The sequence below is a fragment of the Apteryx mantelli genome, chromosome 16 (assembly GCF_036417845.1).
Source record: "Apteryx mantelli isolate bAptMan1 chromosome 16, bAptMan1.hap1, whole genome shotgun sequence".
Classification (NCBI taxonomy): Eukaryota; Metazoa; Chordata; class Aves; order Apterygiformes; family Apterygidae; genus Apteryx; species Apteryx mantelli.
The window spans coordinates 3341026-3364492 of record NC_089993.1 but is presented as its reverse complement, the minus strand read 5'-3'; the positions used below and the strand labels follow the sequence as shown (position 1 = coordinate 3364492).

The window sequence follows — 23467 nt, the reverse complement described above, 5'->3', positions numbered from 1 at the left end:
GGCGCTGCGGTGGCCGTGTGCCCCCACAGCGCTCCCTCGTCCCTTCTCCAAACATTCACATTGGCAACCCTGGGGTGGCAACAGCAGCCATCCCGCCCGGGCACCCGCTGGGCAAACACGGCGAGCGGGAGCTGATAAGCAGCGGGGCACCCTGCGATCTGCGGCCCTGACGTCACCCGCCTGGCGCCCGCCCCGCACCGCCGCAGCTGTCGTGGCTGGCGCCCCGTTGCCGCAGGCCCCCGGTGCTCAGGGCCGCCGCCTGCCCGCACCGGACTGGGGGGGGGGACACGTCCTGCCACGCGGTTGCTCTCTCCTCGCGGAGCCGCCGCGGCCTGCAGGGTGGTGGGGCTGGGAGCGGGGCGGCTGGGGGTGTCCCGGCGCTGCCCGGGGGAGGCACGGCGCCCTGGAGGCCCGCAGCGCCGGGACGGGGGTGCCGGGCTGGCCCCGCCGCGCCCGGAGCAGCAGCCGTGGGTCGGCCCCACAGCCGGTGCCTCTCCGGAAGGCCTCAGCAGCTGCTGCTGGCAGCGTCCCGCCAGCGCACCAGGACGCGGCGCTTACGTCCCAGCACCCGCCGCGGCCCCGGGGCCTCCAGGCCGCCGGCCCCTGCTCCTCTCCCTCGCCACCCCCAGCCGGGGCCTGCAGCGCCTCTCGCCCGGCGCTGACCCATGGCCTGAGGCGGTCGGTCCCACGGGAGCGCCACTAAAGCAGGGGCACGGCTAAGGCGCGGGGACGGTGGCGACAGCAGCCGGGCCAGCGCAGCCGTGGCGGGGGGCCGTGGCGCGGGGCCGAGCGAGGCCGAGGCAGGGGCTGAGCGTGGCGGCGGCACAGGGACAAGTGCGGCTGAGGCACCGGGAGGAACGTGACCGTGGCACGGGGAGCAGCACGGCCGCAGCACTGGGACGAGCATTTGGGACGACACCGGGGCTGTCGCGCTGGGAACAGTGCGGCCACGGCACCGGGACAAGTGGCACTGGGATGACCGTGGCCGTGACACCGGGATGAGTGCGGCTGGGGCACCGGGGGGGCACCGGGAGGAGCCCTGCGGGCGGGGGGGGCCTGAGGGGGCCGGGCCCGGCCGCCCCGAGCCGCCGCCGCCGCCGCCGTTGGGCGCGCGCAGGAACGGCGCGTGCCCGGCGCCGCGCGCCCCGCCCCGCCCCGCCCCCCGGGCGGACTACGCGTCCCGGCATGCCGCGCGGTGGCGGGAGGGGCCGCTTCCGCCCAGCGCCCGCCGCGCGCCGCCGCCGCCGCCGCCGCCGCGCCCGCAGCCGCCACCGCCGCCGCCGCCGCGCCCGCAGCCGCCCGCCCGCCGCGCCCCGCGGCCCGGCCCCGCGTCCGCCATGTCGGCCCAGGCCCAGATGCGGGCCCTGCTGGACCAGCTCATGGGCACGGCCCGGGACGGTGAGTAGGGGCGGGCGGGGCCTGCAGGAAACGCCGCGGCCTGGCGGCCGCCGCAGCCGCGCGGGGCCCGGCCCGGCCTGGCCCGGCCGCCCGCGGGCGCTGCCTCCGGCCCGGACCTGCCGCGCGATCCGCCTCCGCCCGCCCGCGCCGCCCTCCTCCGGCCGCGCCGGGCGGCCCCGGGCCTCGGCCTGGCCCCGGCGCCGCGGCCAGCGGTGCGGAGCGCAGCGGAGCGGCCGCTCGGGGCGGGCCGCGGCGGCCGGCCTCGGGCCTCGGGCCTCGCCGCGCCTCGGGGCGGCCCAGCGAGCTCGGCAGGCGGTAGCGTAGGGGTAGGCCCGCCCGGCGGAGCGGCCCGTCTCGGCCCTGCCCCTAGAGAGAGCCCGGCGGGGCGCAGCCCCGGGCGGCGCCGCGAGGGCAGCCCGCCGGGCCGGGCCGAGCCCCGGCCGCCGCAGGGAGGTTTTCCGCCCGTGACCTCGCAGGGAGAGCGCTGTGTCTAGTCCGCCCCGCGCCCACAGAGGCATGTAGGCAGGTGCGCCTCTAGGAGCCAGCCGTGGTAGTTGTTGTCCGAGAAAAGAAATGTTACAGCCTGTGCGAAATATATTCCTGCTACGGTTTGTATCTTCTTTCTGCGGCTTACTGAATACTTAAATTCACTTTGGCACGTTAGCAGGGCTGTTCAGGTACTTTGCACTTTGTTTCGTAAGTGAATAAGTGCTTTTCTTTCTTTGTGTATTGAGTTGCTTTTGAATTGCTTCCCATATTTTTATTTCATACAAACTGAACAATTGTGGCCCCTCTATTTTATTTATAAAGGTTCAGTGTATCTTTGCCTGCCTACATCAATCTGCAAGGGAGTTGCAGAAAAGCCTCATGTTCATCGAGCCGTGAGTCACAACCAATTTTTAAAGCTGTTATAACAAAAAAAAAAAAGTGTTTGCTTTTTTTTCACAAGTAACTTTAAAAGTGTAGCTTAGAAAGAAAAAAAAAACATTTTCAGTAGACACAACATTATTCCTGGATGCTTGCAAATCCTAAACTATATTCATACGTTAGTATTACACATACCTGTGTCATATACACAGATTAGCTTTAAAATTGTCACATACCATTACCACTTTGCCTTTACTTTTATGTATCATTCCCCTGACTTCCTTACTGCAGGTGTGGGCAAGAAAACTTTTCCTTTAAAACTTTTCAACAGTGGGCATAAAATTCTGCAGCTGAGGTCTTGAAGAATGCAGATGGGTATAGTATATGTTGGAGCTCGCAGTGTGTATTGACTAACTTTGTTTCTTTTTTTTTCTTTTTTTTTTTGCTTTTCTGATATTGTCTTGTTTAAGTGGCTCCTGAGTGTAAATTGTCTCCTGAGGGTGGGAAGTGGGTGGGAAGTACGCTTCGTGTTCCAGGCCAGACCTACAAGATTCGTCTTTGCACGGCCTTGGAAAGCACACTGCATATTTGGTTTTCAAACCAAATGGACCGATGTCTTAATTATCAGATTAGCAAATAGCAGTTGCCTGTAAAGTGTCGAGCACAGCCCTGTTTTGTGATTCATGGCCCTCTGATAGCATGGGTTTCGATATCTCCTGCCCCCCTTCGTCACATTAAAAAAGGGAAGAAAATAAAAGTTCTGGCTACGAGCCAGACTGTCTCCTTTTTTCTCTTCTGGCTGTGCTGTCTCTTTATATGGATGACAGGCTGTGGACGCTATTTGGCTCGCCAACACTGTGTTTAACATGGTGTACTGGATGAATAAATGCTAAAATAGTATTTGTTGCCAATTATAAATGTTCCAGAATATCCTGTTGCCCTCTAAGCTTTTTCGAGTTATCTTGGGGAGCAGGAACACCAAGTATTTTAATCTGCATATTGAGGCGAAATGATCATACCAGCATCTTAGCGCTCTTACCAGTATCCTAATGTCTCCTTATTTAAAACCACAAATGAATTTCAGGAGATGAAACCAGACAAAGGGTGAAGTTCACAGATGATCGTGTTTGCAAGAGCCACCTTCTGGATTGCTGTCCTCATGATATCCTGGCAGGAACAGTAAGTATATCCTTTGTAATAAGGAGTTACTGTATGACAGAAGCTGGTATAACAGTTCAACGCTAATCCATGCATCATAGGTGACTTCTAAGAGGTGCCACTTGGGACAGATCAAACTTTCCATGCTCTAGGAACAGGCATAATTGTAATTTCAGTTTCTGTGACCTGTGTATGAAACCAGTGTAGCTGGGAGCTCCCAGAGTTATCTTGAAATGTTCTTCTCTCACAATCCCTTGAGAAGTTGCAAGACTATTTCTATTTTATTGGTTTGAGGTGGTTTGGGCCTGCAGAGGTCACAAGATCATAGCCTCTTTCGGCTCCCTGCTCTCCTGGATGCTCTGCTTCACCATTACAGCTTCAGTTAGCAAGGTTTTTCTCACTGGCTGAAATAATCCTTAACCCTCACAGCTTTTCAGTCTCCTTTTAAAGCATGTGACGGTCTCCTGATGGAGCTGCCCCAGCAGCAGCTTTTTCATTGTTCCCGCTTAGCTGCAGGAAGCGTTGGAGTGCTGATGGCAGGTTCCAGGCCAGGCTGACTTTGTCTTTAGAATTAGCTGGGCTGAGCAGTATGTCACTCTGCCTGACTGATTAAAAACAGTCGCGTCTCCCTGCTTCCTTAGCTGCTGCCCTCTGGGGAAAGAGCTAGCTAATTTTCAGAAATTTGGCTTGAATGCTCTCTGTGGGAGCAAAAGGTGACGTGGGCTTTTCAAAATGATCTTGTGGATTAAGTATCTTATTTAAGCGCCCCAGATGAAAGATCCAGTCCGACTTTCAAAAGAATAGGTTGCACGTCTTTTTAATTATTGTGGTGTTACATAATTGCAGGATGGAGATGAATGTGGATACTTGAAATCTGTCCTTAGCTCACTGTTTGACACTAACTATTGTGGTATTTTACCTTGTCCATCCATTTAACCAGATTGTTTAAAGATGCCGTAGTTATTTATAGCCCTTCCTTTTGTTATTTCAAGAGCTGGATTTGACATAATGGGTTACCAGCAAAGGGAAGGGCTGGCAGTTTTTCTTTAGATTGTATCGCTGCTAGAGCAAGACTGTACGGCAGCGCTAGTAGAAGGAGCTTTAGCAAAAGCTGCCTTGGCTCTGAGCGCTCAAACTTCAGCTTCTGAACGGTTGTTATTCCAGAGTAAGATTGGCAGAGTTGAATACCAAAATTTATATTTTTAAAACGTTGTAAGGGATGGAGGGCAGAAATTTGGAGCTCAGATGTATTTTCCAGCAATCCCTACATCAGCTTCCATGTCACCTTACTTGCATTTCAGAATTTTAAAGCTGCTTAAATCACCTCTGCCCTTCTCTGTGCAGGTCATCATGTGGGTTAGGGTGTATTTTTTACAGCAGCTTTTCAGGGCCCAAATTTCATTTGAAAGTGCAGGCTGCCGTCTTCCTCTTCTGGCACGTTTCCAGGAAGAAGGTAGAAGCTGAGATGAGGGAGTTAAATTTAGTGGTGAGTGGGACCATTGGCTCTAGCATCAAAGCACAGAGAAAACCTAAGGTGTTCAGATGTGTTTGGAGCGTCCGGAGTCAGGTGGAGGCACACTGAGAAATCTATTTCTCTTGCTTCCGTTGTCACTTGTCTGCAGTGAGTTGTCTCTTCGTTCTCAGTGTGGAGTTTGCTCACGCAGGAGCAGGAGGGAAGACTGCTTCTGTCTAAGTGAGCTTTTGGAGCTCTTAAACGATCATGCGCCCTTGAAGTGGCTGTGGAGCTCTCTGCACTGCTGTCAGCCTGTTCTTGGGGACAAGAAAATGTGCTGGTGCCACGGATTTGCATTTAAAGAACATGTGATTTCGGGAATGGAATCAGCATTTCAGCTGTCAGTGGTTCCGGCACAGGATGAAACTTAATTGGAATGTGCAAACTTTCTCTGTGAACTCGGACAGCTTTACTAGCAACTTAGTCTCTATTAAGAGAGATTAAGAGGTGTGTGAGTGAAGCAGCCTCAACTGGATGGTATGGCATCCACCTCTGGATGTGTATTAAAGAAATCACGACCTCGGATCTTTATGGAAACTTCCAAGAGATACTCCAAGCCTTCTGGTAATTGTCATGATTCATCCTTCCCCCGTAGGTACTGTTACTGCTGCATCCTTCTTGTAGGCAGATACTCCTAGGTAGTGGGAGGCTGACTGGAGAGGAGCAGGAAGCTGGATCCTGTGAGTAGCTGTGTTCAGTGAAACGGGATGAAGTCCCATTCACTGACCTTCAGATGCAGAGTATGAGAAGGAGTCCAGACTTTAAAGGAAGTTCTGGCGTATTCCTGAGAGCTGCAGGAGGCATGTTGACATTTGATTCATGTAGGTGGGCTGAGGTGTCTGGTCACAAGAGCTAGGATTTTAATTTGGCTTGCTCTTGTGATTTTTTTGTTTGTTTTTGGCCCCAGAAATATCTCGAAGCATTATGGCAAAACTCTGAATTAGAGGAGCATTAAGGTCTCCGTTCTGCATATTTTCAGACACTGTTAAAGAGGTGGAATTTTTAATTGTTTTTGGACTTACTGGAAAACTGTTTCACTGTGGGAAGAACAATCTCCTAGACATCTGATCATCGGTGTTGACTCAGGGACCGTTTGCTGTGACTTTGCTCCTCGGTTTGTTCCCAGACTCTGGTGGTGAGGCAACATTAATATTCCCAGGTGAAGATACTCTGTTTAGCTCTTGTGTGTTGAACTTGCCACTAAATAAGCTACAGTGGTTCTCTTGTTGGCCTCCATGGGAAAGGTGGAAAATTCTGGAAGAACATGAGTTAGGGTTTAGTACATCCAGGTGCTGTTTTCTGGGGACTTGTTACCTAGGTTGTTAGTGACCTGTACTGAGTTAGCTCTAGAGCAGACAGTGGGTGTATTTGTGTCAGTGGAAGGACTGGAGCACATCCAGATGTGGCATCAGCTGGTAATCCCCTCACATCTGTTAGCTCCACTAATGAGTGGACAGATGAGTCTAAAAGCTGCGTAGGTAGAATATTCCTGGGAAATTGCATTCAAGGAATTATTGTATCCGCTACTGGAAGATATCAGTGAGCTGAAATCTGAGGAGCTGTTTCATAGGAATCTGTGCTTTCCGTTTTTATTTGGGCAAAATTCTGCAGCGCTGTTTACTTTTGAAGAGTGTTCCTCATGGAAAAAGATCTGGTGAGTTAGCAGTTTAGCAGAAAAGCTCCTAAATTGGATGCTCACAACTTGGACTGCTCAGCAATTGTGAGCTAGACTAATTATTAGTGGGTATTGAAGTGATTAAACCTTGGGGGGGTGTGGGGGGGTGTTAAATCTTTGTTCAGGCTCTTCTGGTAACCTGTCTGAAATATCAGTATCATAAACCAGCCGTGGGCATTGACTAGGGTAAGTCATGATCATCTCTTAGCTGGAAAGCGTGAGTATCCGATGACAGGTCTTCCTGAGGCAAGAGGATCCTCTGAAGCAGAAGGGCCAGTGCTCTTACCTGAAGTTAGCAATACCTGTGAACATCTGTGTGCACCTAGATCATCTCAAAGAACTTGGAGGAAGACTTGAGGTTTATATGCTGACAAAGCCTGGATCTCCTCCCCGGAGGAAGAGGTTGGGAGATCCGCTGCCTTTTAACGAAGTGGGAAGAGGAATACAGAGCACGCTGGATTCTTCTGAAGTTTTGGATTGGAGCTCCTTACTTCTCTGAAGTGGGGCTAGTGCTTCAGCTTGTAAGAAGAGTTCAGAGAAGAATACTTACAATCTCTGACAGTTTCACAAAATGTCATCGTTTCTCCCTGTACTGGAAAGGAACCTCACTAAAAATGACCATAAAAATAAAAGATGTAAGTAACATCGTGCTCTAATGTTGTGGAAAGTTGTTTTTGTGGCAAAATGACAGTAGCCTTCTAGCATCTGTCGAAGAGGCTTGCCTGAAGATGAACACGAACCTCTGAAAACACCATAACGCCTTTTTTTGTAGGCGTTAAATTTCCACTATTAGAGAGCTCAGACAGGACTATCCCTGAATGCGGCGTCTGTTTCTATAGCCTGCTGCCTGTGGCCTCCAGCTTTTGGTAAACCTGAGCAAAATGAGGAAGAATAAATAGTGGCAAGTCATCCTGAATTGTTTTTTTTTTGTTTGAAAAGAAAAGTTAATAACTCGGGTAACTACTTAAAACACGAGCATTACTTGGTGGAGCTTGCTTTAGTTGCTTTGCTTCCTACTAACCACTTCCACTGCTGTTGTCTGAGCGCGCTGCTTCGCGTGAGCGTGCCTGGCACCCCCGGCTCTAGCTTGGGACATTTGACAGGGGTTCTGGGTTGATCCGGATTTAGCTGTGTTTAGCTTTCACTGTAGTCCCCTCTTCAGTGTGTTGTCACCTGTGGTGCTGTGTTCAGTTTTGGGCTCTTTGGGACTGGAGGTGGCTGGGAGAGAAGAGGATGACTGGCTGGGGTGTTCCTTCATGTGATGCCGTGTGCATTGTCATTCTTCCAGCTTGCTGTGGCTCACATTTAGACCTTGTGTTATTTTGGCTTTCAAAATGTTAGGTTCTTTTTCTATTTAAGGAATAAGAGACGTGCTCTCTGTTAAATACCGATAATGCAGAAATGCAATTTCCATGTTTTAAGAGCATGATTAAATTCATTTCTTTCGGCTGTTAACTACTAGGTTGGGGGAAAAATCAACAAATCTAAATAGCGTTCACTGCAATGGGAGCGAAGGGCAAAATGCAGGTCAGGGCTTTCTGGCAAAGGAGATGCTCTCAATAAGTCCCTTCCCTCTAGAGAGAGAGACTTGTGGGTTTGTGCATAGCAATTCACTTTGCTGGGCTGGTGGGGTTTTAAAATCCCCAGCTGCAACTGAATATGGGAAGGGGCTAATAGTAGGGTTTGACTGTATGAGTCTGCTGTTGCTGTGCATGGAGTTGTGCTTTTCTCCTGGCTGTACTCCTTTTTCCCTTAAGTCCGTTTTCCTCTTGATGGGATCATTCCCTCTGTATTTTGTGATTTGTCTGGTGTCTTTCACTATTTTACCCAGGCTCTTCCTGACACAGACATGCTTTTCTATGTGAGCTTTAAATTTCGGGTACAAAGCTATATGTTTTGCTGGTGCTGTAGCTCCATTATGAGAGGTGTTTGGTGTTGGTGCCCACTGAAGGAGTTCCTTGCTGCAGTATGCTTTGCCTTCCCAGCTCTTTGTGAGGCCGTGTTGTGAGCTAGAGCAGAAGTGGGACTGGGCTTAAAATAGTTGGGGTGTTCTAGTGTTGCTCCAGAAACATGTAGAAAGTGCTTCTAGCAAACATGTGGTCCTTTGGCTACTTCTGTTACTGACAGGTTAAAAGGAAGCTCTTCTTCCTAAGGAGCCTTTATTTTGAAGTGATAGAACTGGCAAGAGTTAAATATCTGTGCTTGTTGCTATAATGGGAGGCTCTTGCATTGATTTCTCTTTCTCTTTTCAACAGCGTATGGACCTGGGAGAATGCACAAAGATTCATGACTTGGCATTGCGAGCAGATTATGAGATTGCAAGTAAAGAGAGAGACCTGTTTTTTGAGCTGGATGTAAGTTTGGAGAAATTTTACTCTTGTGGCAACTGCCTCTTGAAGTTATTTGGCTGAGCAGCAGAACTCAACGGGCATTTCAGCTAACCAGATGATGCATCATCTGACAAGAATGTGTGGCCCCTTCCCAAACGTCAGCGGGGTGCTGACTTTAAAGCGTAAAAGTAATTATGGCCCTTGCAACCCCATTAGTCCAGGTAGCTCTGAGGATCCTCCAGCATTCCTTTCGTCCCACGCCTACTGCTCTGTAACAGGCCACTGTAATCTGGTGGCCTGTCCCAGAAAGAGATATAACGTTAAAAGCCTCCCGCTTTGTTGTTTCATTTTTACCAGATTTGGCTTTCTGTGATGGAACAAATTAAGTGGAAGAACAATTCTGTCTTCCCCTTTTATGTTATTTCCGTGCTTCTGTCTTTGCACCTGTAGTTCATGCTGTGGAGTTCAAGTGCAAAGTAGTCTTTATATGAGCGTCCTACAGCGTGTCAGAATAAAGGATCAGATTCTGAACAGATGACAAGCAAATTTTACTTTTTCTACAAAGTGTCGCATACTTTTGTTAGAACATCCCTGCTTGAGATTGTTTGTGCATTGTATAGGGATTGCATCAGTGAGATGTCAAAGTTAGATCCTGGCACTGGAGCACCTTTAATCACTATTCTTTGTTTGAAAAATGCAGGCTATGGATCACCTGGAATCCTTCATTGCGGAGTGTGATCGGAGAACAGAACTGGCCAAGAAACGCCTGGCTGAGACACAGGAAGAGATTAGTGCTGAAGTGTCTGCAAAGGTATTGTCCTCTCGTTAAATATTTGTCCTGAAAGCCTGGGCAAGAGCATTGGCTCTGTGTTGTCTCTGAAGCCATTGATGTTGGAAAGTTAGGCTCCAGGGAGACTGTGAATTCCAACCATAGTCCTGTAATGCTACTTCAGCCATCTTTGTGATAAACTTACTGGTTCAGAGAGGGAAGACATACTGGGATAAGATGTGTACTCTAAAATAGGTTGCTTTAGCATGGCTATAATGTGCGTAGGTTGGTGTGTTTTTTTTCTCCTCCCTATTAATGTTAATATAATAGCTTAGAGCAGTAAATCCACCCCATGATTCTTGTCTTTTCCTTGGTGTGTGCACATGGGGTTCCCTCATCTCAAGCTTACAGGGCAACTTCCCTCATTAGGCCAATATAAAACATTTATGAAGCTGGTTCTGCATAGTCTCTTCTGTTCTGTAAGCCGGGAATGTGCCACACTGTCTGCGGTAGAACTGATGATGTTCTGTCCATGTCGAGTTTCTCCCTTTGCTACGTGTCTCCAACTGCCTTGCCTGTACTTGGCCCATCAGTCTCTTTTTTCTTGGGACTCCTTTGGTGGTTGGAAGATTCCTAGTCAGCTTCCAACAGCTGCTTTTGTTAAACAAATTTGTTAAAAAATAAAAAAGAAAAAAAGAAAAAAAAAAAAGAAAAGTTGTCCTGCAAGCTTTCGGAAGTTTTTTGTCTTGTTTAAAACAAACTATTCTCTTTAGGCAGAGAAAGTACATGAGCTGAATGAAGACATTGGAAAACTCCTAGCTAAAGCTGAACAGCTGGGAGCTGAAGGAAATGTTGACGAGTCTCAAAAGATCCTGATGGAAGTGGAGAAGGTCCGAGCCAAAAAGAAAGAGGCGGAGGTATGGCTTTGATCCTCCTATGAATTATAATAGCTGACTGAACTAGACTAGCGCGTGACAAACAGCTGGGCAGTTCCTACTGCTTTTCTTCTTTCACCAGCGCCTCCCTTTTTCAGTTTCATCAATGTGCTGGCAAGCAGTTGGCAGTGGAATGTGATAGACGAAGAAAAGCTTTTTAGAAACCTTTATCTACTGAAGAGTACTGACTGTGAAGGAGTTTCTTCCTCTGAAGTATCTGATTACTAGTCACTCGCGGGGATAGACTGTCAGGCTAGCTGCACTCCTGAAGTGTTTTGTATGGCACCTCCTTTATGTTGAGGGTGCTTTTCTGATCTCTGAAAGCAGCAGGACAATTCCTTGTAGGTGTCTCCTGGAGGGCTGTGACTATGTAAGGGGCTGTTCCTGACAATTGGCTGGTTTTTGTCTCTCTTTAGGAAGAATACCGAAATTCAATGCCTGCATCCAGTTTCCAGCAGCAGAAGCTGCGTGTGTGTGAAGTCTGTTCTGCATATCTTGGTCTCCATGACAACGACAGGCGTCTTGCTGACCACTTTGGAGGCAAATTACACTTGGGCTTCATTCAGATTCGTGAGAAACTGGATCAGCTGAGGGTAATCCTGTCTGTTTTAAACCTTCTCCTTGTAGTCCTGAAGACATTCAGCACTTTAAGTTCATACAGAATTCTTTGCAGACTGCTTGTATAAGCCCAAGAAATTTTTGGTCTGATTCCAGAATCCCTGAAACTTCAAATGGAGGTTTGCCTAACCTCATCTTGGGTTCTCTTCTGTTATTTCTATGTGACCAAAATTACACTGTTAGAACTGGTCAAACCAGACCACTGCTGTAATTTCCGCCTTAGAGCATTTGTAGTCGCATGTATTTTTCTCATTGGTTTGGGTTGAAATTTGTCACTGTGTTTTTTCTGGCTACAGAAAAGCCCTCTGAGAAATGCTTTAAGTGAAGAGGTTCATAGTGCTGTCAGTGAAGGTCTTGAGTAGGGGAAGCGTTGAGTAGAAGTTTTCTGGAACACTTTGTAACGAAATTGTGACCTGGCCTTGCTCATGAAGTCTGCTTCAGTGAGGGTTGTGGTTCCTGTGCCTTGTCCATTAGGCAGTGTGTTGAGATCAGTGCCCGATGCATTGCTGGCACAAAGCTGGAGCACTGTTTTATTGTATGTTGTGTGTACTCATGGTGAGACAGTCCCTTGCCTCAAAGCTTATGGGCTAATCTCACAGAGCGCAAGCACCCAAAGCGGAACTGGGAGTGATATTTCCTGCACCGATGTACGTTAGTGAAGTTTTGAGCGAAATGAGAACCTTGACAGATTTTTGACTAGCAAATAAAATGCAGTGAAGCAGTTCTTTGTCTTAGTACCTGAACAGTCTCTCTGCAGATCTCTCTGACCTGTTACTGTATGGCTGAAACATGATGTGAACTTTTTTTCTAGAAAACAGTGGCAGAAAAGCAAGAGAAAAGAAACCAGGATCGTTTGAGGCGGAGAGAAGAGAGAGAACGAGAGGAGAGAATGGGCAGGCGGTAAGTGAAAGCTGATAACTGGTTTGTGAAGTTGGTTTCGAAGTAGCCTGATTTCTTGTATCTGAATGACACGGGAAAGCAGCATCTGCTCCAGTGTATGTGGTTGGATCCACTTGTGGGCATGCTCTGGAGGCTGTTTGAGCAGCTTAGTGTGTAATAAAAAATGAAAACAAATGCACAAAACCCCTACCTTAGAATGACTGTGTGTGTGGTGTTAGCCTCCACCGTGTATCTGAAAGATAAGAGTCATCTTTGTAAGGTTGTGGCAATCGGGAGAGGTTCCTCAGGACTGGAAGAAAGCAAATGTCACTCTAATCTTCGAAGAGGGCCAGAAGGAGGACCTAGGGAACTACAGGCCGGTGAGCCTCACCTCGATCCCTTGGAAGGTTATGGAGCAGCTAATCCTAGATACCATTTCCAGGCACATGAAGGACAAGAAGGTGATCAGTAGTAGTCAGCATGGATTCTCAAAGGGCAAATCATGCTTAAACAACCTGATGGCCTTCTATGATGGAATGACTGGCTGGGTAGACGCGGGGAGAGCAGTGGATGTTGTCTACCTTGACCTCAGTAAGGCTTTTGACACTGTCTCCCATAACATCCTCAAAGGCAAACAGGAGAAGTATGGGCTAGATGAGCAGACAGTGAGGTGGACTGAAAACTGGCTGAATAGCAGAGCTCGGGTGGTTTTGATCAGTGGCGCAAAGTCTAGTTGTAGGCTGGTAACTAGTAGTGTCCCCCAGGGTTCAACAGTGGGTCCAGTCTTGTTCAGCTTATTCATCAGTGACCTGGATGAAGGGACAGAGTGCACCCTCAGCAAGTTTGCTGATGCTACAAAACTGGGAGGAGTGGCTGATACACCAGAGGGCTGTGCTGCCATTCAGAGAGACCTGGACAGGCTGGAGAGATGGCCAAGAGGACTCTCATAAAGTTCAACAAAGACAAGTGCAGGGTCCTGCACCTGGGGAGGAATAACCCCATGCTCCTGTACAGGTTGGGGGCTGACCTGCTGGAAAGCAGCTCTGCGGAGAAGGACCTGGGGATCCTGGTGGACAAACAAGTTGACCATGAGCCAGCAATGTGCCTTTGTGGCCAAGAAGGCCAATGGCATCCTGGGCTGCATTAGGCAAAGCGTTGCCAGCAGGTGGAGGGAGATGATCCTTCTCCTCTGCTCAGCCCTGGTGAGTCCACACCTGGAGTGCTGTGTAGAGTTCTGGGCAAGAATGTCTCTCATGAGAAAAGGCTGAGAGAGCTGGGTTTGTTTAGCTCGGAGAAGAGAAGGCTGAGGAGGGATCTTATCGATGTGTGTGCATATCTGAAGGGAAGGTATTAAAGAAGACTGAGCCAGACTCCTTTCAGCGGTGCCCAGCAACAGGACGAGAGGCAACGGGCACAAACTGAAACACAGGAAGTCCATCTGAACATAAGGAAAAACTTTTTGACTGTGAGGGTGACAGAGCACTGGAACAGGTTGCCCAGAGAGGTTGTGGAGTCTCCATCCTTGGAAATATTCCCAAACTGTCTGGACAGGGTCTTGGGCAACCTGCTGTAGGTGATCCTGCTTGAGCAGGGGGGTTGGACTAGAAGAACTCTAAAGGTCCTTTCCAATTTCAACCATTCTGTGAGTTCCTGGCAGTCTTCAGGCCTGTATTGGTCTAGTCCCTCTTTTTTTTTTTTTTGAATCTGAGTCTGGATGAAATGCCTTCACCCAGTGCATCTGAGTGGGAAAGTTTAAGATGAGTGCTAGCTCTGCTCAGAAAGCACTGGTCACGAAAAAATTCCCTGTTCAAAGGTGATAGCAAAATGGAGCTAGTCTCTGTGAGCAGAAAATGCAGAAAATGCAGGCTGTGATTCTTATTTAGATACTTTTCTGTGTTAACAGTGAGGTACTGTTGGAACAGCTTTTGGAAACGCTTTCCAGGACATCCTTGTGTTCTGCTTTGAGGGGTCCTAATGATTGGCTGCTTTTGGTGGCTGTGGCCTTATATGTCACCTTTCGCTCATACATGTGTAATCGTTAAATAGTGGGAGTGGCTGCAGTGTTGGTATTCAGATGACAAGCTCTTCTACCTCTTGCCAGCTGAACTGGAAAAACCTTTGTCGTCTTTACTTTACTGAACAGGAATCTTGTGTGTAAACAGTTCAGTTAAACATGAGCCTGATGGGAAGAAGGTGGTTATTTGCTAAGGGTAGGTAGAGGAAGTGGCAGAGCAGGAATGCTGCTCTCACTGTCACAGCATTCCCCAGTCCAACCCCAAGTGTTTCTACTCAAAATCTTGTACTTCTGCATCCCCCCTAAAAAATTGCTGCCTGTGGAGAGCTCTTTCTGACCCTTAGTCTTACTGAAGAAGTTTTTCAGCCATCTATATCTGAGGCATATGAGATACATAACTGCAGTATGATCTAAGATGGTGCTGACTTCTGGAAACGCTAGCAAACAAGTACCAGAATCAAAGAAGCTTGGTTTTCTGCAGTCTGTGGCTTGGTGATTTTGGCATCTCTGAAGGTGTAAGCCCCAAATTGTTATGCTTTCTCTGATATGGGTGTTTTATATGGGTTCTTTCTCCATGTGGATTACCCGATGTCATATAAAGTGTCAGTTTATGCTGCAGCTTTTTTCTCAACTGCAGCATTTTCTGTAGAATGTCTCATTCTTCTGGCCTTGGCAGTAATGCAGTTGTATTTGGGGCCTGCAGAATCTGCAACTGGCTGATGAGCGCAGGAATTAATTGAAAGGGACTGATGTATGTTGTCATACTGTAAAGCCGACTTGCTATGGAGAGGAAGGTGAAAATGAAACAAGAAGCATCTTCCAAGGCAGCTGCTTCGTGGCAGGCTCTTTCTGAGGCATAGCGTGATCGCTGCTAACTTGGACTTAGTGTGTCCGTCTCCATGTTCCTGGAGTTCATTTCTGTGTGAAACTCACCAAACCCAACAGAGTTGCCTTCAGGAAGAGTTCTCTGGATCTCTTACTTGGTCTGTGTCTCCCCAAAATGCTTGCTGCTTTCCTCCTGTGGCATACGTGTTTTTTTTTTTCTGAAAAATCTCAGTTCCTAAGAGTTAAGGAGCCACTTGCAGTGTTCACAGGAACCCACACATGGATGTATCTGCTAAGGGTGTTTGAAGATCAGTTTTGAATATCCAAAGCTTTAAATATGAAAGGTTTTAAGCATTGCATTGAGTTGTCCTAAAGCGTGAGTTCTTGCTGGTTCCGCATATGGCCAGCCTTTGGCCTCGCTCCATGTGGAGGCATCTGTATACTCTTCTGTTCTGGCTTCTTTGTAATACTTTTTTTTTTGTTGTTTGTTTGTTTTGTTTTTTGGGGGGTGGTCAGTAACTGGAGTACCATATAGAAGAGGTCACATAAGGTCTTGTTTTGGAGGGGAAACTGATTCAAGGAAAGAAAACAGTTTTCCCAATGGACCCTTAGTACCAGAACAGGAACGAGAACCTAGATTTCTCATTTGCCACCCTCTGCTGTGGGTGCTGTGCAACACTGCTTACAGGGGCGTTTTTCCATCAAAAGCTGATCAGTAGCTTCTTCCAGCTCTTAGAGTGCCTCTCTTAAGCAGAACTTGATACTTGAAGGAACCGCAGAAAACATGTGCTTCCTTCATGCCTTTCTGTGATATTTGCATATGCAGCATCTTCACTCTGCTATTCTGTAAGAGAAAGAGTATCACTTGACTTTGAGAAGACTTCGGTGGTTTATAAGCACTGTGACAGGATGGAAACCTGTAGATTTGCTTATGAAACTCTCTAGCTCTCAAAACTTCGTTAATATGTCAAATAAGATGCGACTCCCAAGTAGGAATTGATTGTGAACTGGATTGTCACCCATAGCGGTGAATTAAGGTGAGTCCTCTGTCCTGCACTGTTTGGTGTTGCTGGTGACTGCTGGCTACCTGGTGATCTTTGAGACTGAAAATCTGTGGAGCGGTGTCGTGCTTGGAAGTCCAAATTTGTGCGTTTGCCTCTTGAGTACACCAGCAAACAAGACGAGGTGGACTGCCAAATGGATTTCCTTTGTAGTAAGTTGGATGACAGCATGGGTTATGAAAGTCAACGTAAGCCCCTGCGAAAGCCTCTGGTGCGGGGACGAAAGAGAAAAATATGCTCAGCCTTTGAGCTTGCTGGACAGCAGTCTTGTACTGTGCCCTACTGTGTACTGACTTGGGCCAGTAAGGAAAGTGCTGGTTTTTTGGATTCTTTCTGAATTTGGAGGTCTAGCGCTACTGAGTGATTATCAGGAGTTTATTGTGCGTACTCCTGCACAGATCAGGGTCACGGAAGGCCAACCAGGCTTTTCAGGGAGTGTTAAAGGGCTTTGTGTGGATGTGTGCCCCAGTGGTTCAGAATAAAGTGACTGGGAATAAAAGAACATTGAGTACTTGGGTAACTGCAGTCACCAGTACAGATTTAACTGCCTGCAAGGCGTCTACGGGAGGTCTGGTTGCGCTCTCAGGTTGTTACATAGAAAGGTGCATGGCTATTGCCTTGCTCTCCTGGTTTGTCAGCTCTGCCTTCACCTGGTCTTGTCATGTGTTGCCTCAGCCTGTGGTTCATTCACCTGACTCCAAGCGTATGGTTCATTTGCTTGACTCCAAGTTCAGCTCTGTCTTGTTTACAATCCTGTAAGCTGAATTCCTTTACGGATGTTTGTTTTTCTTTCTGTAATGACTGAATAACCCCATTTCCTCCTGAAGGAATGTTGGTGCGCATTGATTCTCTTATTCTTGTCTTATCCAGGTATGGTTTTAAAAGGATATGATTAAAATAGACACTTTTTATTGTGTTTTTTTTATTCTTTCATTTTGTCTGTGCATCACTCAGCTGCATCTCCAGTTACAGCCACAAAGCTCTTTTTGCATTTTGTAACTGGAACATCCCCTGTGAGTCTGCACGCAGTGAGGAGACCAGAGCGGTTAAGAGCATGGATCTCTAACTCACTGAACAGGGAGACTGCCCGCTTTTCGATTAAACCAGAAAGAGACTGTTCAGACTGTGCGTGAAGTTTGGAGGTGTGTTTCTGTGAAAAGTATGCTGGCTTTGAAATGCCCCTCGAGAAAAAGGAAGGGTGCATCTTCCACATGCAATGGTATTTTAATTGGTACTGAGCTGATGCTTCAGAAGTTGACAGAGTTGTGACTTTGTTATTTACAGACTATTTATAGAAGCTAATGCTTCTGGGAATGGGACTAAAAGCGCCATACACGAGCTCTGAAGTAATGGAAACGAGAGAGAGTATGGTGGGACTTTAGTGCATTATGAGACCCACTTCTAAAGTTGCTTTCTAAGTCTGGATGAAAGATTTTCAGTGCATGTCTTAGTTACTTTTCAGTAACAGGTTTTCCCTTGTTTCCCTCTTTTTTTCTAACTCATCTTTCCCAAAGAGAAAAAAAATAGTGCAAACTTCCATTTAATGTCTGTTAAATAAACATGAGACAAGTGAGAAAATACTGTATTTTCTTAAACCTTGTTTTACGTGCAACTACCTTGAAGGAACCAAAAGCAGAAAATTGGCAGCTGTCCAGCTCATCTTTCTGTAGTGTAGCCCTCTTCCTTGAAAATGTTAGAGTTGATCTTAAACTGCAGAGGGTAAAAAGTACATATTGAACGTGCACAGTAAAAACTTGAGGTTGGAAAGATGCCATAGGGGAGTTGAGTTATCAGAGACTGGATTGGTCTGTGGACCTCTTCCGATAGGAAACTCTGCATGGAATTGAGAAATTGTTCCCCCAACAAGCTCTGTAGAAACTAGTGCTTGCTTCTACAAAGTTCTTCACTTTTGATCTTAAAAAAAAAAATCGAGCTAACTGAGTGCTTCAAGGTTTTTATGGCAAGCTTTGCTTTTTTTTATCTGACATGTTACTTTGGGTATTGTGACATTCCTGTGAGAAGCTGCTAGGGTGAATGGATTATCTTACTGAAAAAACACCAGCTTTATCATACCTTCTCTCACTTGAACACTCCTTTTTAGGTCTGGATCAAGAAATAGAGATCGTCGAAGGTGAGTGTGCAGTTCTGCTGCAGTTATCCCAAATGCCTGTTTGTGTTTCTGTCTAGTTACAGAGGCTTTTCGTGGGTCTCCCAATGCGGTTCATTCGGTACCCCACTCTTTTCGTCATCCTCTCTGAAAGAAATGGGAGCTACCACTTGGGCACTTCTGTGGTGCTGTGCTACTTCTGATGTCCCCAGCAGGGCTAGAAAGAGCCAATGCTGGCCAGCCCTGGCAGGACAGGGACAGGCGGTGCCGTGTGCTCCAGAGTGTGAACCAAGGAATATGCCTGTGCCTTTTTCAATAAGTGTCTCATATCCTTTAATAGTTCTAATGTCTAAGATATATCTATTGCGTACATAATATCTCAGATATAAAAATACAGAGATTTAAAATTGAAACCTCCCACATCTCTGTGAAGAGCTTGCCTTATTGGTAATATCGGTATTCTCTATGCGAAAACGTACTTGGAAACGTTTCTCTCTGCTGTCTTCCAAGTACATTGGCATCCTTTGTTTTCTTTTTTAGAACAGATTGAAACAAATGCGCTTCTAAAGTGCAGTACTTGACAAGGGAGACTTTTTCTGGCAGACTGCCCTACAGGTTATGGTAATTTTGTGCGCCATTTATTTTGGCTTGGCTGCTTTTACTTGCGCAGCCTCGCTTTGACTGAAGCACAGCTGGTAGCTGTGCTCGAGGCGTTGCCTTGTGCTTACATTAATGGTGGGAGCTTTTTAGTACGCTTCCCAGCAGCTTGAGTTTACCTGCTAGCATTTTGTAGGTAGGATGAGGCCCAGGAGGGGATATGTCCACCCTGTGGGTGGTCTGCCTTCTGTGTTGACAGAGGTGCGACTGTGGGGTGAGTGCTGATGCTCTGGGTACGTGTTACTCAGAGAGATGCGCTCAGATGTGTGGATCTGATGTACTGGCTTATCTCCTGTGTCTGAGACTGTCCGTGTCCTCTTCAGATCCCGGTCTCGGGAGAGGAGGCGAAGGCGCTCGAGATCAGCTTCCCGTGAAAGGCGGAAGTCTCGTTCCAGGTCCCGAGAGCGACACAGACGCCACCGGAGCCGTTCCCGCAGCCACAGCAGAGGTCACCGACGGGGTTCCAGAGACAGGAGCTCAAAACACAAGTACGCATGCTTTTCGCACAGGGCTTCTGAAAAGGGGAGTCCTCAACATCACAGCGAGCCTCCTCGGATCGCTTAGCGTGAGCAGAAATACGGCCGGTTTCAGAAGCTAGGAGCTGCAGTGTCCTGTACCACCTCCCGAGCCAGAGCGGTTTTCCCAGTGGCTGTCTGTAGACAGCCTCGTACGAGAGCAGCAGGGCAGTAACCGTACAGCGGGGTCCCAGCTCGAGAGGAGAGTCTAGGAGGTGGAACTGTTGTTCTCTGAACCGCAGTGCTGAACCCTGAGAAGCCACTGGTTTGTTTTCTTGTATAAGCAGCAGCGCAAAGGTCTGCTTGCGCCAGCTCGGCCTCCACGGGTCTGTAAAAGCCAAGTAGCTGGGAGGTGGTTTTGACGTTACATTCCTATGGTTATCTTCGGCTTCCAGCTCCTTTCTCACAGCACTGGGGAGCGAACTGGCGTGGGGAAGGGAGTGTTTTGGGGAACTGGAGGGAGATTTCTGTTGCAGTAAGATGAAGGCTGGTCAAGAGACACAGTTCTCTAGAAATGTCCATTTAGGGGAGGGGAAAAAGCTGAAAGGAGGAGGTGGCATATCATTCTCCTGTCACTGAGGTCCCATGCTACAGAAGTGCTCTAGTCTGAGGAAGGGCGTGAAGTCTCTTCTGAAACTCGGCAAAACTGCCTCTGTGTTGGAGGAAGGATGAAGCAAGTATATGTATGAGTATTAGCAAACTTGAAAGGAATCACTGTGCTTCCTTACAGCCCTCCTAAGCCCAGGAACAAGTGTATCACCAGGTGTTTGCTGAAGTTAGATCTAGTATTCTTTAGTATTCTTTTTAATGCCCTTGGTTAACAAGGGAGTGCTTTAGCACTGTCTCACCTTGCTAGACACCACCACTTGAGTACAGCGCTGAAAACAAACCTAGCGTTGTTGGTGGACTGTCTTGTGCCCCTTCTAGCTAAGGGGTAAGAACAGATTTTAAAGATACTTGATGAAGGGGAGGGGAATAATTGCCAAAAAAAGTCTGTTAATAATTGAGGGGGGTGTGTATAAATACTGTTGATTCTCCAAAGGCTGAGATACTAAAGTCCTTTTTTAAATCTGTCTTGAACATGAAAAATAAAGAAAAGAAGTTTGGACAATTAGGAAGTGAGGAAGACCCTGTAATAACTATTACTAAAGAGCAGGTAAGGGAATACTTCGAAAACCCTGAACACATTCCAGTCAGCCCGTTGAGACTGTAGGGGGATTGGCTAGCCGACATACTTTCACAAAATTACTGAGAACCGGGGAGAGACGAAGAGCAATTTAGAGAAAAAAAAAAAAAAGAAAAAAAGTGAACAAACAGGAAAACCCAATTGCCTGAAACAGTGTAGCTTCTGTTTTCACTTAGAGGATTAATGAACTTCACATTACAGTCCTGCTGGTCTGATGTCTTGCTTCTAGAAAGAAATGGAGCGACTGTTGTGGGATCTGTAGATCTCAGCGTAGGAGAATTATGGGCAACAGGAATTGTTGTGGGCCTGGGAAAAGAGTTAATCAGATCAGATTCGAATTGTCTTTGGGTTAAATGACACAAAGTAATGAAAATGAAATGGCTGATGTGATACAGAGGGCTGTAAGGTTTTAATAAATCATTTATGCAATATTTCAAAACTTTAAAACCAACATGAATGAAAGCTGGAGCCTTTAAGGTACCTGCCAGGTCCCTTTTTGTAACTGCAAAGAAAAATCTTGCGTGCTGAGTTCTAGAATAAAGTATGCTGGCTGTGCAGGGTCTCTGAAGACTTCTGCCTAGTTCTGAAGGGGTTAGAGCTGATGATGAAGGGTCAACTCCTTTTGAAGGCTGCTAGATGATAAGCTGGTTTTGAACAGTTGGCATGGATCATACAGAAAACTGCCTTTTAAGCTTGGACCTAACGAGGAGCCCTCTGATTAATTGTGTGTGGGCTGACTCAGTGAAGCACTGATGAAAATCTGTAGCTATCCTTTGGATAGGCTGTGAAATGATTTGCCCCTGTTTTGGCTTCTGAATGTAAAGCTGTATCATCCTGTCTTTGCACAGAGGACGCTGCCAAACGTTATTCTCGTCAAGATGCAGAGTAACAAAAAGTCCGGGACTGAGCAAGCGTTGGAATCCAAAGAGTATAGCTGGTGTCGAAAGCGGTTCTCGAGCAGAAAGCCGCTGGCTCAGATGTAACCACAGAACACTCTAAAAGATGCAAACAGGAGCTGAATGATAGATGAGGAAGAAATTGCAGGCACTTTAGCATGGCCCAGTAAACTAATAAGGGGCCCCAGGGAACACCTCAGAAAGGGTCTGTGGAAACAGCTGTGAAGGGATCCCTCTAAGGAGAGAGTAACAAAGGCCGCGCGGTGCTCTCAGCACTGCGAAACGTGGAGTTCTGTCATGTAAAGCTTGTAGAGGGACCAGCGTTTCTATCCCAGGTGATACTACTCCTGATAGCACAGCACCTAGCAACATTTCCTTAAGAAACTTGGATTATGTCACGGCCCCGTTAGGAAAGATTTTGCCGTTTTATGCATATTTGCGCATTCTTTTAGTTGTGAAGTTTATAGTGATGGTATAATTTGTACTTCAGATCCTCTAGAGATCGATCTTCAAGAGAAAAGTCCCGAGACAGAGAGAGGAAAGAGAAGAGCTCTTCTGAGAGACGGCACGAGAGCACAAATGGCAAATCTCGTTCCAAGAGATCAGAAGAGAGAGAAGCTGGCGAGATCTGAACTCAAATGATCTGTGTTGCACTGTAAATAGTCTGATAAACATTCTACACAAAGCCTAAATTTCCCATTTATATTTACTGAATACAACTCATCTTTTGTAGTTTTGAATTTTTATTGTTTGGCAGATAGCTGTGAGTTTGTAGAGACACAGTTACGTACTGTTTAACAGGATTTTGTTTTAGTAGGAATAAATAAATCTGATGGATCGTTTTCAATACAGGCCAGTGGTTCACACACTGTTTGTCATGACCCAATGAACGCGGCAGTTAGTTAATGCTGTGGTTGGAAACCTAACCTGCTGTAATGTTTGTAACACTTAGGCCCTTTCCAGAACATCTCCCTGACCCTTTGCACAATTGGAGTTTGAGAACATCAGTAGCACTGGTTCTAACTTGATTCTTTTTTTTTTCCTCTTCTGTTTGTACATGCTAAAAGGAATTCAGATTTTTTAAGTGCTTAGCAACCTCATTTTATGTCTGCAGCATTTGAGAATTGCCTCACTGTTCCAGCTAAGTCAAGACAGACAAAATCTGGCCCAATATCCCTATTTCAAAAGACATTGTTTATCTCTGTAAGGATGACCAAATCATCTGGGGCGCATTTCTGAGGTATGCTCGAGTCTGTTCCTAGTACCTTTACAGGTGCCTGGTTTAAAAAGCCTGTGCTCAAAGGAAAAATCTGGGTTGATTTCTTACATAGAGGAATACAGCGACAACTAGTCTGCTTATTTACCGTGCACTCTGTGGTCAGAAAATAACCTCCTAGGTGGGGCTTTCTGACTTGCAAAAGAAGTGTCGGTGTACGTGTTGAAGGGCCAGTCAGGCAGCAATTGGTCGAGTGGCAGAGATGACCTTTTACTCCAGATGGAGCAAACTTCTGCTTCCGGAGGGGCAGGGTAGCGTGAGGAAGGCAGCCGCCTCGCGGCGGTACCCCATACGCAGGTGTCGGTGTGTACCGCTCCTCTCGCTGATGCTTGCAGCTGGGATGCAAAGAACCAGCTGTGCAGTAACAGCTGGGGCAAGAATTGCATATTGTAACTAGCTTCTTTGTAACTAGATTTATTTTAAAATAGGGGAGGAAGGTATTACTGTGCCAGCCGCAGTTGTAACCCCAAGGATCAACCTTTTGTGAGACGTGTCGTGTGACTAAAGCACTTAACGTGTGCCGAGCCGCGAGCTGACCGAGCGTAAGCCCAGCCGCTGCTGTACAGTCTTGTTCTACCCGCCTGATCATTAACCCGCTAAGGCAGGTATCTTAAACTAAGACAGTTAAATCCTAACGTTTTCACGCGGCGGACACGGAAGTATCTGTAAATACTCTCGCAGCGGCCTGGCCGGCGTGTTGGGGTTTTCCAGCGTTCTCGTCCGAGGCTCTGAGAAGTTGCTTAACTACTTTGATTTTCTTTAATCCTGTTTTCTCCCAGACGTGCCAG

The 23467-nt window shown here is 47.4% G+C and overlaps 1 protein-coding gene across 7 annotated transcripts; it reads left to right on the top strand.

The window, feature by feature from the left end:
* Positions 1–1294: 1294 nt before the first annotated feature.
* On the top strand, positions 1295–22254 carry LUC7L (LUC7 like). Of its 7 annotated transcripts, none has more exons than XM_067306468.1 (11): positions 1295–1398; positions 3350–3444; positions 8867–8965; positions 9642–9752; positions 10484–10627; positions 11062–11238; positions 12075–12163; positions 18144–18173; positions 19130–19294; positions 20416–20477; positions 21894–21975. In XM_067306468.1, the coding sequence occupies exons 1-10, from the start codon at positions 1338–1340 to the stop codon at positions 20441–20443; spliced, it is 999 nt and encodes a 332-aa protein (XP_067162569.1). In that variant the 5' UTR covers positions 1295–1337; the 3' UTR covers positions 20444–20477; positions 21894–21975. The 7 variants fall into 7 exon arrangements, with proteins under 7 accessions (XP_067162569.1, XP_067162568.1, XP_067162566.1 ...); XM_067306471.1 differs by lacking the exon at positions 20416–20477 and adding an exon at positions 2209–2279 and having other exon boundaries at positions 1298–1398; positions 21894–22254; XM_067306465.1 differs by lacking the exon at positions 20416–20477 and having other exon boundaries at positions 1296–1398; positions 21894–22254.
* Positions 22255–23467: the final 1213 nt, after the last annotated feature.